The sequence below is a fragment of the Peromyscus maniculatus genome, chromosome 3, assembly GCF_049852395.1.
Source record: "Peromyscus maniculatus bairdii isolate BWxNUB_F1_BW_parent chromosome 3, HU_Pman_BW_mat_3.1, whole genome shotgun sequence".
In the NCBI taxonomy this organism is placed as follows: Eukaryota; Metazoa; Chordata; class Mammalia; order Rodentia; family Cricetidae; genus Peromyscus; species Peromyscus maniculatus.
In genome coordinates this window covers 156,973,132-156,990,003 of record NC_134854.1, presented here as the reverse complement: position 1 = coordinate 156,990,003, position 16,872 = coordinate 156,973,132, and the positions used below count along the sequence as shown (strand labels likewise).

Here is a 16,872-nt window from a genome sequence, read left to right as displayed (position 1 = left end):
GGAAGGGGAAAAAAAAAATTCAAGAGGAAAAATCTTTCCAACTGAAAAGTCTCCAGTCAGCTAAACTGTGACTTAACCATGAGGATAAATAAAGAAGTCATAAATTCTAGCATTTTCACAAATGCTTCCGGAGGGGGCAATGCAGGCTGCATGCAGCAACAGGACCTACGAGAACAGCACAAAGACACGAACCCTTAGGAGGACGACTAGAAATAAACCCTACAACACTGGCTGTGCACCCCAAGTGTGGGCAATAGTCAACGATTCAAAAGATGGGGAGACAGAAGCTAGACACAAGGATCAACAATTAGGAGCACAAACTGCTCTTGCAAAAGACCTGAGTTTGGTTCCCTGCACCCACATCAGGTAGTTCTCAACCTCCTGTAACTCCAGGTGATCTGATGACCTTTTCTGTCCTATGCAGGCAGGCAGGCAGGCAGGCAGACAGACACACACACACACACTGAATAATATCTTGTTTTAAAAAATTACCATTCCTATGTTAGTGGCGTTCTCCCCTTTCTCTGTACTGATAATCAGCTGAGGACAAACTTCACCCCAAGAAAAACTATTGTGATGTTACCCAAGAAGAGAATTCAGAGCTTTGCACTCTCCCAATCATCTTTCCACCAGACATGCAGTACTTGATCCAAACTAGTCTTGCCAGGTGCCCTGGCTGTTCCAGAACTTATTCATGTCCCAGTCAAACAACTGACTAGAGAAAATCCTTACAAACTTGAGAAAGTTAAAGCCAGACTACGATCCCAAGACTCCACTTAGTTTAATTTTTTTCTAGAAGCTAACACTTAATAATGGAATTATTACAGTTTTTGAAAACAGCTAATGTGCGCTTATTTTATAAATATAAGTATATATATATACAAATATATATATCAGCTTTGAAATTTTCTATTATATGTATATCTGTATGTAAGATAAACATACACAACATTTAAGGGACAACTACATTGATGGCAATAAGTACAGGAAAGTGAGGATAGTGGACAGGAAGACAGGAAGGTAACAGGGAAAGAGATAGAAGAGTGATAAAGTCCTGCTTCCTAATGTGGTAAAGGTCACTTGTGGTTCACTTTTATTATTTTCCTTTAAACTTTATGTATTTTTGTCTATTTATTTGGGCTTTTTGAGATAGGTTCTCATGTAACCCAAGCTGGCCTTGAAATCACTATGTAGCCAAAAATGACCTTGAGCTCCTGATCCTCCTGCCTCCACTTTCCAGGTGTGTGCACCTCATGGCCAGCTTCTAAGCTTTAACTATAAACCTTGATTTCATTGACTACATTCTACTATGAAGACACATATTCTATGCTACTAGTAGACATACCGGTATCTTCATTTATACAGAATGAATGGCTCTAATGAAGAGTTTAATAAACTCTAAATTTCCTTTAATATTTTCCTTCCTTTAATTTCTTCAGCTGCTTTCATGCCTTTAAGACTGACTACAGAGACTACCGTTACCATGACTTCCCTCTTCTGGGTTGAGCCACAACTTACCATTCCACGATGGCAATTATTAAGAGCAGAGCATAACGTACACACCTCTACACCTCAGCATGCAGGGGTAGGGGTGGGCAGGCCTCTGAGAGTTTGAGGTCATCAGCATAGCAAGCTTCTACCCAGCCAGGAATATATAGTGAAACCCTGTCTCAAACCATTAATAAATATCAAATGGGGTGCTATAATACGGACCATTAACAAAGTTAAACTGAAGACAATATAAAGACTATAATCCTACAGTATATATGGCCAATTTCTCTTTTAATCATAAGAAGGGCTAGATATAGTGGTGCACACCTGGGAGGCAGAGGCAGGTGGATATTTGTGAGTTCCAGGCCAGCCAGGGATACATACTGAGACCCTGTCTCTAAATGAATAAATAAGTAGGAAAGAAAAAATAATTTTTTTCAAAATCCATCTTTTTTTTTCGAGACAGGGTTTCTCTGTGTAGCTTTGCACCTTTCCTGGAACTCGCTTTGTAGACCAGGCTGGCCTCGAACTCACAGAGATCCGCCTGCCTCTGCCTCCCGAGTGCTGGGATTAAAGGCGTGCGCCACCACTGCCCGGCTTCAAAATCCATCTTAATGGATAAAATTATGTTTTTGGTGCTCTGAGAAATGTACACATTGTGGAATGGCTAAGCTGAACTAACTACCTCACATCCTTATAATTTTTTTTTTTAATGAAATCACTTAAAATCTCCAGTATCAGCAATTTCCAATGCACTACATCATTACTAACTGTACCAAGCAAGTGACACGTCCCTTAACTTGATAATCTAAAGTCAGCATAGAGCAGTGCATACACTTCAAAGCCATATACAAGAAAAGAGTCTCTTACTATTTTGAGGATTGACCTGGCGGACAGCAGGAGCCTGCATAACAGTTCCTCGTAGGGGAGTCTGAGCGGGTGGTGCTTGGACAGTTGTATAAACCACCTGGTGATTTGCAGGAGCTCTTGGTACAGGGAGTCTTGTGGTCACCTGAGTTACTGGACGATGTGTTACATTCACGGTGGTTGGAGCTACGGAAGCCAACAAAAGATATCAAGAATGTAGTCAATTCTATGTTAAGACAACATAAAATAATATTTACCATTACACAAAACCTATCCATGGGAGGATTGGCTGTCAGAACGTGTAGATTACATACCTCCCGACCTTCCTCCAGTCCCTTGGGTCCCATGCATTTTCCCCTCTTCAGGTGTCTCTGTCTAGCTGAGTTAACTATGGCAATGGGCAGAGGCAGAATAGGCCATTGCCTACCAATAAGGAACAAGTTCAGTTGAAACCTATCACCCCGCCCCCACCCAGACTCATCAACGCAGCAGACTGAAGGAAAACAAGCAGGCATAGCTCAAAAAACATTATCCAACACTACATATGGCCCCGGACTGGGGGAACGGAGGGTGTGAGATCGTAGGAGGGACTTGTGCCCCAGGGCCTAGTTTGGTTTGTACAAGCACATCCTTAGCCTGCATTGTACAGATGGCTGGCTGATGAGGTCATCCTCCTGCCTCCTGCCCCAAGCCTGCTTCCATCCCACAGAGCCAACTAACATTTCTGGTGGTTTGGTCTTTTTTCACTGAACTCAGAGCACCAAGAACTATGAGTCAGTCACACACACGTTTCTGAAAACGTGCTGGGTGGCTGTAGGTAAGTGTGTAATATTTTAGAAACTTAGAAGTAGGCAGCTTTTTGTGCAAATCTTGAACCCAGTGTTTATTAAACATTCAACTTTACTTAGATCTGTTCCTGATCCAGTACACAGGCATTGTATACAGTGTCCTTGCAACTGTTTAAGTTGTGTGTGATGAAATTGGGAAAAGATGGTTTTGTTTGTTTTTGGTGGTGGGAGGGCGGTAGATGGTGGGGGAGCAGGATATGAAATTACTCTCTTTCCCTTTCCACATGAATTCTATTCTGAGGATGCCAGTGTCCAAATCCAAGCCTTCTTGGACGTGACAGTTTATAATCCTAACCTAAAAAAGTTAGATTTCTCTTCTACATTTTATTTTTTGTATGCATGTGTGACGATCAGATGACAATTCTGGGGAGTTGGTTCTCTCCTTCCACTGTGTGGAAGTTAAAGATTGAGCAAGTTGTCGTGCTTGGCAGGAAGTGGCTTTACCTGATGGTCAATCCTGCATCTCTATACTTCACAAAACTGCCTGGGTATTGTAATTTACTGTTTAAAGGAAAACAAACCAACCCATGTCTTTGGCTGTCCACTATGATTGACATTTTGTCCCTCCTTTGTTGGTGGAGTTCTCCTCTTCCGGGTTTCCTGCCTAACTTTATCTTGTTCAGCTATTGGCCAGTCAGCTTGTTTATTAAACCAATCATAGTGACATATATTCACAGAATGTGCAGCAGGATTATTCCACAGCACTCCTCTCCTTTAATCTATGTTCTAAAAGCATTTCTTTAAACAATGTTAGCAGACGCTATCAAAAAAAAAAAAAAAGCTGCAACAATATGGTCATTTTCATTTCTATACATGATGTTCAGCCTGTGCACCACCTCTGTGCTCAACGATGAAAGAAGCCAGAAGAGGGCATCTGATCCCCTGGAACTAGAGGGATAGACAGTTGTGATCCCCGATGCAGGATCCTCTGAAAGAGCAGCCAATGTTCTTTACCTCTGAATCATCTCTGCAAACCTAATTTTCATTCACTTTAAGAGACGAGGCTTCACTATGTTTCCCAGGTATACTCTGGGTGCAGATGACCTCCTGTCTCCCCAAACAGCTGAAACTATGCCACCATGTATGTCAACAATGGGAATTCTATTTTTAAATAATTATTTTGAACTCTGTACTCTATGTCTACTCAATTCCTCTGTTCTATTTGCTTATTTAAATGTTTACCTATTTATTTTTTGTGGTGCTGGGGATAAGTCTAGGACCTCAGGTATGCTTGATAAATGTTCTATTAGAGACAAATCCCTAGGCCACGATAATGGTAATTTTTTTTTTAAGACTTAATGTTTTCTTATTAATATGGCTTTGAATTAGAACTCAAGCATAATTGAAAACAATAACAAACTACTTTCATGTGGAGACAATGGGTTCTATAATAAAATTAATGTGAAGGAAAGCAGATTTAACAATGACAAAAAGGCTTCCTTACTAAAGTCTTCCCATTTAAGTGGTGGCACTTGCCTTGCGAGAATGTCGGGCCTGGGTATGGTCTCTAGGTGAGAGTGCGCGCGCGCACACACACACACACACCCCACCCAGCTCCTAAAGACCCTCAGGTTTTCTATGCCTTGACTCTCCGTGACAGCCTTCTGAACAAGAAGTATATAAGAACTCTTCAGCACCTGATGACAAATGCCAATGTATCTGTTTGCATAAGGACACTTCCTTCTACACTATAAATTAGGTAACTGTCACTATAACTTTGCATCAAGGAAAGGAGACACAGAACTGTTAAGGGTTGAATGTAATAGTAGTTATATTTATACAGAAAAATGGGGTTTAAATATAAAGACCAACATACAACATCTATACCCCAAATAGTCACATAAGCATAAATTTTTGGCTAGAAATGCCAGCAGGATAGACAGTAGCTAAGTGACAGGACATGAGATCACATCAAGATTCTGCAAGGTAAATGCGCAGTCACCACACTAACCAGCATTCACTTACCACACCAAGACTGATTTCGAAGGCTAACAAGTGACTTGCTGAACCCCTAGAAAATACCCCTTCTCCCCACCGTGATTCTGGCATGCTCGCCCCCAGCTGGAAGCCCACTTAGCCCGGGTCTTCCTACGCAAGAGCGCTGATGGAAGTGTTCTGCAGACCAATCTCTGGGCACTAACCTAACGTGCAGAAGCCACACTACCTTGGTTGACTTCTGAACAGCTTAGGTGATAGAGGCTACGTACTCTTGAAATGTAGCAGGTAAACACTATCATGGACTTCTTGATAGTGTGGTAGTTGGTTAAAACTAGCTGGAGCCTCAGACCCTGCCTCCCTGGTGGACTGCTTATCTAGCAAGCTTGAGGCCCTAGGTGATACATAGTTTCTGCTCTTCTGAGCAGTTATGACAATGACATAGATAAAGTATCGTAATTACTCTCTACCTGTGTTGTTCCTTAGGGCAGTGAGCAAAGCCAAGTCACATTACACCTTCAAAATCACAAACATTCTCTTGAAAGTAGTAAGAATCATTTTTAAGATTTTCCTGGTTCTTCCCATGATTCCATAACCACAGTGTTCGACACACGAACCATCGTTCCCACTGGGTGACTCGGCCACTTTACCTGTAGGCAGTAAGTGGATAGTTGTCTGAGATGGCCCACTTGTCGGCACCCCAGATGGCTGAGCAGGTGGTGCTGGCTGAATGGGCTGCAACGGTCGAGGCATGGGCTGCGAAGTGCTCAGAGTTGGCGCAGGATGATTTAGTCTTTTGGGATCTGTTAATGAAAATGTAGGACACGTGGCTGATGACAGGCAACACAAGCCAACCCAGGCCTGACATTTACTGGGAAGCTTCTCTGCTTTCCACCGGCACACCAATTCCTCTCTTGAGAAACAACTTCTTTCTGTCCTCATTATGTAGATTTTTTGCTGATCTGAAAACCTAGCCAGAAGCTATTTCAATAATTCACCGGTGCTTCTTAGCAGATTCAGTGCATACTTTTAGAGGAATACTATTTTTTTCCTTAAGGCAGAGATCTTCTGGATTCAATACTGACTAGAATAACTTCCTTTGCAAAAATGCATGTATATGTATTTATACACCTGTATTAAAGACATCCTTCTAGACAAATACTGTGAACTGATAGTTTTCCCTGACTTTTAATTTCAATTACTCAGAATTGTTTAGATTTGTATGTAAGTGGTTGCTCACCATCACTATTTGTCTCTTAAAGTACAAAGGCTTATTAAAGTATCAAAAAGGGTCTCTGATGGCCTACAAAATAAATGTTTGTATCTCGGCAAAATCTAACATTAGAAAAACACTTAGATGGGATACTATTTTCTACAGAAGCTGACCCTCCTCCATTTCCAACCTATGGAATTTCTCTCACTGAACTATAATCGACAGTTGGGGTTCACTCAGCTGTCCCCACAGAACAATGCACTTCTGGACGGGAGAATTAAGATGCCCCACAGGTGAGGCAATAAAGCTGGCCCAAGAGGCCAGCGGGCCAGTGGGTGGGGTGCCTGGAGCTCAGGGTCAGCTCTGCCCTCCTAGCATCCTGCTTCAGTACTTATTTCTGTTCTCTAAGAATTCCTGAGTCACATCAACTATCAAAGCAAAATAAACAAGCCTGAAAGTCAACTGACAATTTGCAAGTCTTAAAATGACCGTCCCAAGAGCATCCTGACACCAGCATGAGGTCAGCCTTGATGAAGAACAGGATAGATGTCTCAACTGTACCTCAGCTTTACACACTTCTATAGTGATTCAAGTTAACTACATTTCTTTAATTGTTCTCTAATCAACTGTCTTATACCCTAAAATATGACTTTGTTAAACCTTTGTTTTTAAGTTTACTGACTTCAAGATAAAAATAATTACTATTTGATCTTTCTAAATGCACACACTATCATGGATTTACATATGTCTGTGAACAAACACACTTTAATAGCCAAAGAATTCTGAGAAACACTATACTCTGAATCATGACTGGAGATTTACATTATAAATCACCACAGTAAAGGCTAGATTAGTATATTATAATAATAATAAAAGCTGAATTTTAACTCAGGATTTTTCCAATTAGAATCAACCAAGGAACATTTATTCATGAAACTGCAGAATATGATTTAGTATCTATCCAATTTAGTTTCTGAATACTGCAACTAAGAAAAATATTAGGGATGATTGATGAGAATGATTATTAAATTTTGATTTTTATTCATAATTAAATGGACATATACTTAAAACTATCTACACTAGAAGAAGAAGTGAAAGGGAAATGCTAGGGATATCTTTCTGTATGCTGTAAAATGTGTTGCTCTCATTGATTAATAAACAAAACACTGACCAGTAGCCAGGCAGGAAGTATAGTGTAGGCGGGATAAGCAGAAAGGAGAATTCTGGGAAGTGGAAGGCTGAGTCAAGAGACCCTGCCAGCCGCCACTGCCCTGAGAAGCAAAATGTGAAGGCAGAAGTGGGGAAAGGTACCAAGCCATGTGGCTAAATATAAATAAGAATTATGAGTTAATTTAAGTGTAAGATCTGGCTAGCAAAAAGCCTGAGCCATTAGGCCAAAGAGTTTTAATTAATATAAGTGTCTGTGTGTTTATTTGGATCTGAGCAACTGTGAGCCGGGTGGGACCAGGAAAACTTCTGGCTACAGGGAGAGGGTGGGAGGGGGTGAGGAGGTGAGGAGGTAAGGGGGAGGGGGAGAGGGAAGAGAAGTCAAGAGAGCAAGGAAGCAAAGAACTAGACATGATTCCTGGGTCTCTTGCTGATTCCTTCACCTCTAGATTGAGGATGAGGTTTCATTAGAAAGGGCAATGGGGCTAACAGAGGCGCTCCATAGGCAAAGCATCTACTGCTGCTTTCCTGTACAGCAGCTCATTTTCATCCAGGAACTGATTGCTACTTTTTAATGCTACCTTTAAAGACTCCCATTCTAAAAGTGATATAGATAGACATATCAATGCTACCTTCACAAAATATCACCAAATATTAAGAGGGGAAATGTCACTAAAGCATTTCTTCAAAGAATTACTATTTAAGTACCTTGTGTAGTTCCACTCTCTTCATCATCCATTGTGAGGTCAATGACACCACTTGAATCATTGCCAGAAGCTTTCCCACTCTGAAAAACAAAACTTGGTTGATTCTGTAATGGAACTGGCAAATACAAAGTAATTGTGTGGAAACGGGGGAAAAAGGGTGAATGGTCTAGTTCAAGCTAGGCCCCTAAATGCCTTTACCTCAACAGTTTGACAGGTAAACGGCAAAGCACACCTGTGAGGTACAACTCACGGGGCTGGCAGATGTCTCGGTGGGTAAAGGCACTGGCTGCCAGCCTGAGCCAATGTGAGCTCCAGGATGCATATGGTGGTAGGAAGGAACTGACTCCCTCCCACAGGCTGTCCTCTGACCTCCTTGCATGAGCACTCATACACATCCAACTACCAACACATAATAAATAAGTAAAACATAGAAACACTAATTAGTGCAATACAACAATTTTCAAGTACTTTCTAACAAAATTCTAATAGTTTTAAAAATAAAGCTGTCTGTTATAACTGCTACACGATTAAATACAAATATCCGTTTTCTGACGATGAAAACACCGCCAATCCTTCCCTAAGTGATCAGTTATGGATATACCAAAACACTAAGGACTACCAGACTACCTTTATAGTGAGGCTGCAAAGAGAATTGAAATCTGTTTTTTTTACCCTAAAAAAACAAAAAGCAAAAAAACCCACACATGGCTATGTCATTAGGGGATGTTCAATTTGACCAAACTCAGCTTAGTGTCCACAATCATCATAAGACACTTAGGATTACAAACAAAATAAAGCCAGCAGTAACAGAAGAAGGTGGAAGAGCGCTGGCTGCAGAGCCAGGATCAGACAGAGGAGCTGCAGCTTACATTCCAACTCGTGAGCTCTGTGAATGAGTCTCGAAGGGTAGACATGTAAGTAATTGGAAAGATTAATCCAAATGGATGCATAAAACGCTTAACATCACACATGAAATGTGGTAATGCTTAACAAATGATAATCATAATGTGTTTTGACATTGGATGCTCATCTGTAAAACTCAAGTGGGAACTAAAGACAGTAACTGGGCTACAGATTTGGCTCTCCAGGTAGAGGTCCTTGCTACAGAGCCTGACTAAAAGCATCTGATCTTCAGGACCCATGGGATGGAGAAGAGAACTGACATCCACAGCTACCCTCTGCCCATGAGAGCGCTGTGGCACATACACACGATAAATGTGATTTAAAAAAAAAAAAAAAAAAAAGCTAAGAAAGAAAGAAAGGAATTCCCTGACTTTAGAAAATCCAGTCCCAATCCCAAGATAATTATTTTAAATCCTGTAAAACTCTTTCTACAATAATTTCATAGACATTTATATATTTACGAACACTATAAATCGGCTTAACTCAAAATTAAGTTTTTAGTCTTCAAACAATTCAGAGTCATTTATTACTATCACACATTATTTACAAGGTCCAGTTTTCAAAATCCACCAAATTTTGAAACTATGAACCACAGATAACACAAAACATGGAGGGGGGGGGAGGAAATATAGACAATAAAGTAGATAAAAAAACAAATCAACAAAAGCAGATTCCAGTCAGATATTGCATTGTAGAGATTATGAATGCAAGTAACTGTGACAATATGATAGATACTAATGATCGAATAAATAAGAAAAACTTGAAAGAAAGGAAAAAAAGGAAAGAATAGGGCTGAAAATGATTATCAGTAAGTATTATCAGTAAGTAGCTGGACGTGCTAGAGAGAGGATGGCTGAGTGGTTAAGAGAAGATTATTCTTGCAAAAGACTTGAGTATGATTACCAGCACACCAGGCTGCTCACAACTGCCTAAAACTCCACCTCCAGGGGATCCGACACCTTCTAAGTACCTCATACACTGATATACACATGCTCGCATAACTAAATTTAAAACAATTTTTTTTTAATTAGCTGGAGTGCCTGGTGTAGTGGCACACACTCCCAGTACTCAGGAGGCCAAGGCAGGCACATCTCTGTGAGTTTGAAGCCAGCCTGAGCTACATAGTGAGACCTATCTCAAAACCAACCCTCCCTGATAAAATAAATAAAAATAGCTTAAATCTATTTAAAAAAACAATTAGCTGAAGCAAGGATGGGGTTGGGGAGATCAGGGAAGAGTAGAGAGCAGGTTCAACAAAACTAAGGATACATGAAAAGCCTTACAGCAAATCACTACTTTGAAGATAATTTAAAACTATATAGCCAAGGGAATTTAAATGGATGTCTGCTGCATGGGTGGACACTGGCACTTCCAGGAGACATGGGTTTGGGTCATGCATGGTGACTGGTCATGGAGGCCCCCAGAACCACACAGACCCTCATTACACCACTGTTCTCCTTTGTCCACCATAACTACACGGCAAGAACACATGCTGGAGACACCACCCACTTTGGTTGCAGGACATGAAGAAATCAATCTGGAACTGACTAGAAAACTTCCTCACTTTGTGTTGTCTTTCCCAGTGCTGGCAGGCATTATGCAGACTACTGGGAGAGGAAAGATATCAATGGTCTTACCCAGTACTGGTCCTTGCATGGCACAATACTGATTTTCCAGGCAAAACATGTGGCATTCCCACTGGGACAACAGTAGTAATGTTATGGGGCAGCCAAATAGTGATGTTAATGCTATGGATGCAATCATCTACTTTCCAGATTTGAAGCCTGCTCCACAGAAGGCCATATGTGACTGGTATTATAAATCTGGTCAAATTATGGTGGGGTATTATCATTGCTGTTTGCTAAACTGTCAAACTGTCTTCTAAATATGTACGTTTACAGCCATGGATTTTTACAGCTCTTGACCTTGGTCAGGGAGACTTCTCTTTGCAGTGTGTGGCTGTTAATACAAAGCTGGTTAAAGACTGTGTGTGTCCCATAAATGGGACAATCCACAAAAACAAGCCACCCTCCCACCACGAAGGGCTGAGTACAGGGTGGAAGAGTAACTGGGAGCAATGTAAGAGCCGAAGGATGTGGGAGTGCGGTGAAATGTTTGCTGTCTCTGGACGGGACACGGTAACTGCAGTAACGACCTTCCCGGTAGCTGTGACGACCTACACCAGAACCCCTAAGATCAAGCCAGTCAAATTCAAGCACAGCTAAAGAAGGGGTTCCTGAGGCCCCACCCTAGCTAAGGCATTAGTAGCAGTTGATGGCTACTGGAAGAAGGTGTGGCCACTGGTAGGTTACCCCCACCTCCATGCACATATGCACGGCACTAACTGGACTTTGGATTATTTGGGGAGGACATGAACTTGGGAAGAGATGTGTTCAAGGGGGACTTAGGGGAACTGGGTGTGAATGTGATCAAAATACATTGTATACATGTCTAAAATTCTCAAAGAATAAATATCAAATATTACATTAAAAATCCTCTGGCTGGGCTCCAAGGCGGTTTCTAAGATATGGAAGAACTCAGTGAAATTGATGGTCCATCAGTAGAACTGTTCCTGCCCACGGACTAGAGAAGAAGAGACAAAGACTTCGCAATGACTGCCTGACAGAACTCAGCCTGAGGGCCGGTGCAATGGCTCAGCAGGGAAAGGCTCTTGCCGCCTGCCAAGCCTGGGGACTTGAGTTCAACCCCAGGACCTCGCTAGACCAGATGTCAGAGAACTGACCTGACCCTATTAGTTGTCATCTAATCTCCATACGTACACTGTCACACCGCAAACAGATAAATGTAGTGAGTCTTTGAAATAAAGGGGAACAAAGGTGAGTGTGTGAAGAAATAATGACTCCTCCTCCAAAAAATCTGAGGAAAACCATTTACAAATTCCCAAGTTTCAATGAACGTCAAGCAGAACACGGGGGAGAATGACTCCTCCGTGAATCACAATGACACTACCGAAAATCAGCAATGGACAGAAAAGACTGACTACAAACAGGAAACGCGCATGTAGAGGAGCAGCAAGTCATTGCTACACTGCCCAGTACATCCAAATGCTGAGGATTTCATTAAAATCCCCCAAACTGAAACTTTAGCTACAACAAAACTCTCCCTGAAAAAAGAGAAACAGAAAACTTATATTCAGTGAGTTTGAGACTAGCCTGGGCTATGTAAGATCCTGTCTCAAAAAGTAAAATAAAATAACAACAACAAAAACCCCTACAATTACTGATGTAAGGAAAACCATAATTTCTGTTGATCATAACATGACTGAGGGGAAGGGGAACAACCTTACCTGTGATGTGCTATCTGCCACTTTCTTATTAACAGAAGAATCTACTGTTTTGTTTGTCTGGTTTTCTGAGAATTTAAAAAAAAAAAGGAAATTTAACACATGTATAGTATGTAAAAGGTCAGACTGCAACTATTTTTCTGTAGGCATGTTACAGATGGTTTCTCTCACAGATCAGAAGGCAACTTCACATTATAAATTTTAAAGCTTTATATACTCATCACCCAGCAACTTAAACTATCCTGAAGAATACCTGAGAAATGTAATTTAACATTTGTACAACATGAATGTTCCAAGATGAGAATAGTTAAGTGAAACACCATTCTTTCACAAGATGTGGAAATTTTTAGATCAAAAATGTTCATAATAAATTCATTACAGAAGGTTACAATAACCATGAGAAACATAGATCCGTTCAAGTACATACAGACTACTTTTCTTTTGTGTGCTTTGTGCAGGTGTGCATGCTCGTTCATGGCTATGTCTGGAGGCCGGAGGGTCACATCAGCTGTCTCCCTCATTTAGTCTTTCAGTGAACCTGGAGTTAATTCATGGATTGTCAGGCTGGTTGGACAAGGAGCTCCAGGAATCTGCCTGCATCTGTCCTCCTATGCTGGGCTTAGATTCTGCAACCAGGCCAGGCCCTGAACTGGGGTTCTCACACTTGAGCAGTAGGCAGTTCAATGAGTCATGTACCCACCCAGATGACTTTCCTGTATCATGGGAAAGTTTCCGTGGGAAATTTGTTATATACGTGAAAACTGAAAAGCAAGTGTTCCTGCCCAGTTTCTAATAGACAGAAGAGAAATTGTAAGATTTTATAAAATATCTTTTACATCCATTGAAGTGATTCACTTTCATTCTTTGATTATAATTAGTTGCATTATCAATAGTGTTCTTATGTCAAAACATCCCATCCTATTTCTGGAGGTAACTTCTTGGTCAAAATATGGTATTCTTGTTCTTTTCAAACCCTCATATACAGAGAAGGCCATTTATACTTAAAAACTGATAAAACTGTCTACCCTACATATAGAATTCTACATTTAAAGAATCAATTAAGATAAACACCCACATATTAAAATCCAAGGGCAGGAAACTAAAAAGCAAGCCTTCATGATTTTTTCCAACCTTGCTTCAATTTTATTTCTGGAAAAGTAACATATTAATATAAACTTACTTTAAAAAAATATTTTTAAATTGGCAGGATGTAGTGGTGCATGCCTTTAATTCTAGCACTTGGGAAGCAGAAGCAGGCAGAGCTCTGTGAGACAGAGGAAGTTCTAGGCCTACAGACTCTACATAGCAAGTTCTAGGCCTGACAGAACTACATAAGACCCTATCTTAAAAACAATAAAAATATATAAATACTAAATACACACACACACATTTCCTGAAAGACTTTTACCATAAAATTAGTTCTAGGTTACTTGTCTTACATGCTAAAGAACTAATATACACAAGCACTATTACCAAAACATCACTTTGTTTTTTTACATACACACTAAATGTATGTTGTAGCATGAATCTTAAAAGGTCTTATTAAATAAAAACAGAGCCAGAGCCAAGTATTGGGGTAAACGCTGTAAGATCAGAGAAACAGAACAAGCCACATCCAACCTAACCTTGCCTACTTCTTAGCTGATCTTGTTTCCTCAAACTGGAAGCCTCTGAGTCCTCATCCGAATGGATATCAGCTGAACTGCTGCTAAATGCCTAAAAACTTAAAGACTTTAGTTCCTGGTCCTCTGCCTTATATACCTTTCTGCTTCCTGCCATCACTTCCTGGCGTGAGTCACCATGCCTGGCTGTTTCCAGTGTGGCTTTGAACTCACAGAGATCTGGATGGATCTCTGCCTCCAGAATGCTAGGATTAAAGGTGTGTGTGCCACCATTTTCTGGCCTCTATGTCTATCTAGTGGCTGTTCTATTCTCTGACCCCAGATAAGTTTACTAGGGTACACAATATATTGAGGGGACACAATATCACCACATTTCCCCTTTTCTGTCTAAATAATATAGGAAGCTTATAATACAAGATAGATACAATAAGTATATACAATATATAGTCAAGAATTACATTAACAATGTCTAGTCCATTAACATTTGACAGATTCAGACAAAAAAAAAACACCATTATATAAATTAACAATGTCCAGTCCATTAACATTTAACAAATTGAGACAAAAAATTTCATTATTTATCCTGTAAAAATCTAATCCAATATAAAATATTTAAAACAAGTAGTTCCTTTTTAAAAGTAGATTCAATGACCTACCTTTTTATTGTATCCATATTCTTTTTTCTTTTCTGAGTAGATTTAAAAATCTACCTTTTATCTTATCATGTCTATATCTTTTTTCTTTTTAGAGTAGATTCACTAATCTACCCTTTTACCTTTTTTTATTTTTTATCTATATCTTTTTTCAGAGTATATTCAATGATCTACTTCATATCTATAGTATGTACTTATGTGTATTTATATATGTGCATATATATGTGTATGTGTTTGTATGTGTGTATATGCTGTTTTGTTATTCAGAATGATTCTATTCTTAGCATAATTGTCTCAGGGTAAGGTAATTATTCACAAAACTGTAACAATATTCCTTTATCTAGATTTTCAATATGCCCTGTCCTTTTCATTTTTACAGGCTAAAAATTCCTTCAAATTTTTGTTTGTTTTTTGTTTTGTTTTCTCGAGACAGGGTTTTTCCGTGTAACAGCCCTGGCTGTCCTGTTCTGGAACTCACTCTGTAGACCAGGCTGGCCTCGAACTTACAGAGATCTGTCTGCCTCTGCCTCCCAAGTGCTGGGATTAAAAGTATGCGACACCACTGTTTTATGCAGCATTTTTAATGCAGCATTTTTCAGTCTCAGTCCATATTCCCCATTCTACTACCTACCTGAGCTACTTCTCAGAATAGGAAGTTAGAAACTATCCATCAATCAACAAAATTAATCAAGATGTGAAATCAAATTATCACTTAAAATCTTTCTATCATGTAGGATACACATTTATTTTGTTACCTGCTTGATGGATTATGTTATCTAACACCAGCTGCTCATTTTTAACAAGCCTTTTTATTTCTGCGTGTGTGTGTGTGTGTGTGTGTGTGTGTGTGTGTGTGTGTGTGTGTGTCTGTCTGTCTGTCTGTCTATCTGTGTTTTGAATGCCAGTATGTTTACCACAAGTATGCAGGTGCCTCTGAAGGCTGTAAGAGGGTGTCAATCTTCTGGAGCTGGAATTATAGGCAGCTGTTAATTTTGCAATGTGGATGCTGGAAACTGAACCCAGGTCCTCTGCAAGTGCTCTTAACTGCTGAGCCATCTCTCTACTGAAGTCTTACTACAGTCCTCAAGGTCCTTTCTAGGTACAGACTGGTAGTATTCTATTGTAGGTCTGGATAACTGTATGAGTCGAGATAGGAGGCAAAAAGCATGCAAAAACTCAAAGGAAATTATGGGTGATGGAGTAACTCCTTAGTGTTATTAAAAAATCTAGTCTTCCCATATTTTGGAATGAAAGATGTTTAGTAAATCCTATACAACTACCTAACTCCCTTACAAATCAACCACCCCTTAATATCTATCTCACTAAATGAGACTAACATTTAATGTTTTACAAGGCCCAACCAGCAGCTGGAGAGATGGCTCAATGGTTAAGAGCACAGCAAACTATTCCTGCAGAGGACCTGCATATCTCAAGCTCCAACACCCTTATCACCCAGCTCACAATGAACTAACTCCAGTTCTAAGCATACAGACACTTGCTCTCCTCCTCATACACAGACATACACATTTAAAAGTAAAGTCCAAACCATTTTTAAATTTAGAATTTCTTGTAGAATTAATCTTTCTTTGTTTAAAAAAAAAAAACTGATTGATTTTATGTATGGAGGTGTTGTGTATGCCTGAGCACCATGTGCATAGCTTGGTACCCAAGGAGTCCAGAGGAGGGCACTAGATCCCCTCGGACTGGAGTTAAAGGATTGTGAGCTGCCTTCTGGATGCTGGGAATCAAACCTGGGTCCTCTGGAAGAGCAGCCAGTCTTTAACTGCTGAGACGTCTCTCTCTGTAGCCCTTGCTAACAAATCTTACATTAACAAAGTATCAAGATGTTATCGAATTGGACCGTTGTTTTCTCGTCTGCACCTCCTCATGCTTCCATCTCTCATCTAATGAACTGCTCCTGCCACAGCTCATCATCTGGTCACCCTAATTTCAATCCAACCGTTTTCCACACTGCAGTCAACATTCATAGTTGCCATATTCCTCCACACACAAAAGAATTATGTAATGTTACATTTCCCATTTCCTGTTCTCTAGCTCATACCTTTCAAGGACTCTCATCCACTTTTACATCTTATCAAACAGCCTACTTTAATATTTATTACATTTATAACTACTTATTTAATGGCAAGACTACATATCTA

The 16,872-nt window shown here is 40.1% G+C and overlaps 1 protein-coding gene across 5 annotated transcripts in view; it reads right to left on the bottom strand.

Moving 5' to 3' along the window:
* Nucleotides 1-16,872, bottom strand: part of Atf7ip (activating transcription factor 7 interacting protein) — a 94,355-nt gene that overhangs the window by 8,318 nt on the left and 69,165 nt on the right. For all 5 annotated transcript variants that reach the window (XM_006976517.4, XM_076568104.1, XM_076568103.1 and 2 more), the window contains 4 exons: nucleotides 12,439-12,503; nucleotides 8,230-8,308; nucleotides 5,792-5,944; nucleotides 2,362-2,544 (listed from right to left, as the gene is read on the bottom strand). In XM_006976517.4, the coding sequence (XP_006976579.1) occupies nucleotides 2,362-2,544; nucleotides 5,792-5,944; nucleotides 8,230-8,308; nucleotides 12,439-12,503 (480 nt within the window). The remainder of the gene's footprint in view (nucleotides 1-2,361; nucleotides 2,545-5,791; nucleotides 5,945-8,229; nucleotides 8,309-12,438; nucleotides 12,504-16,872) is intronic.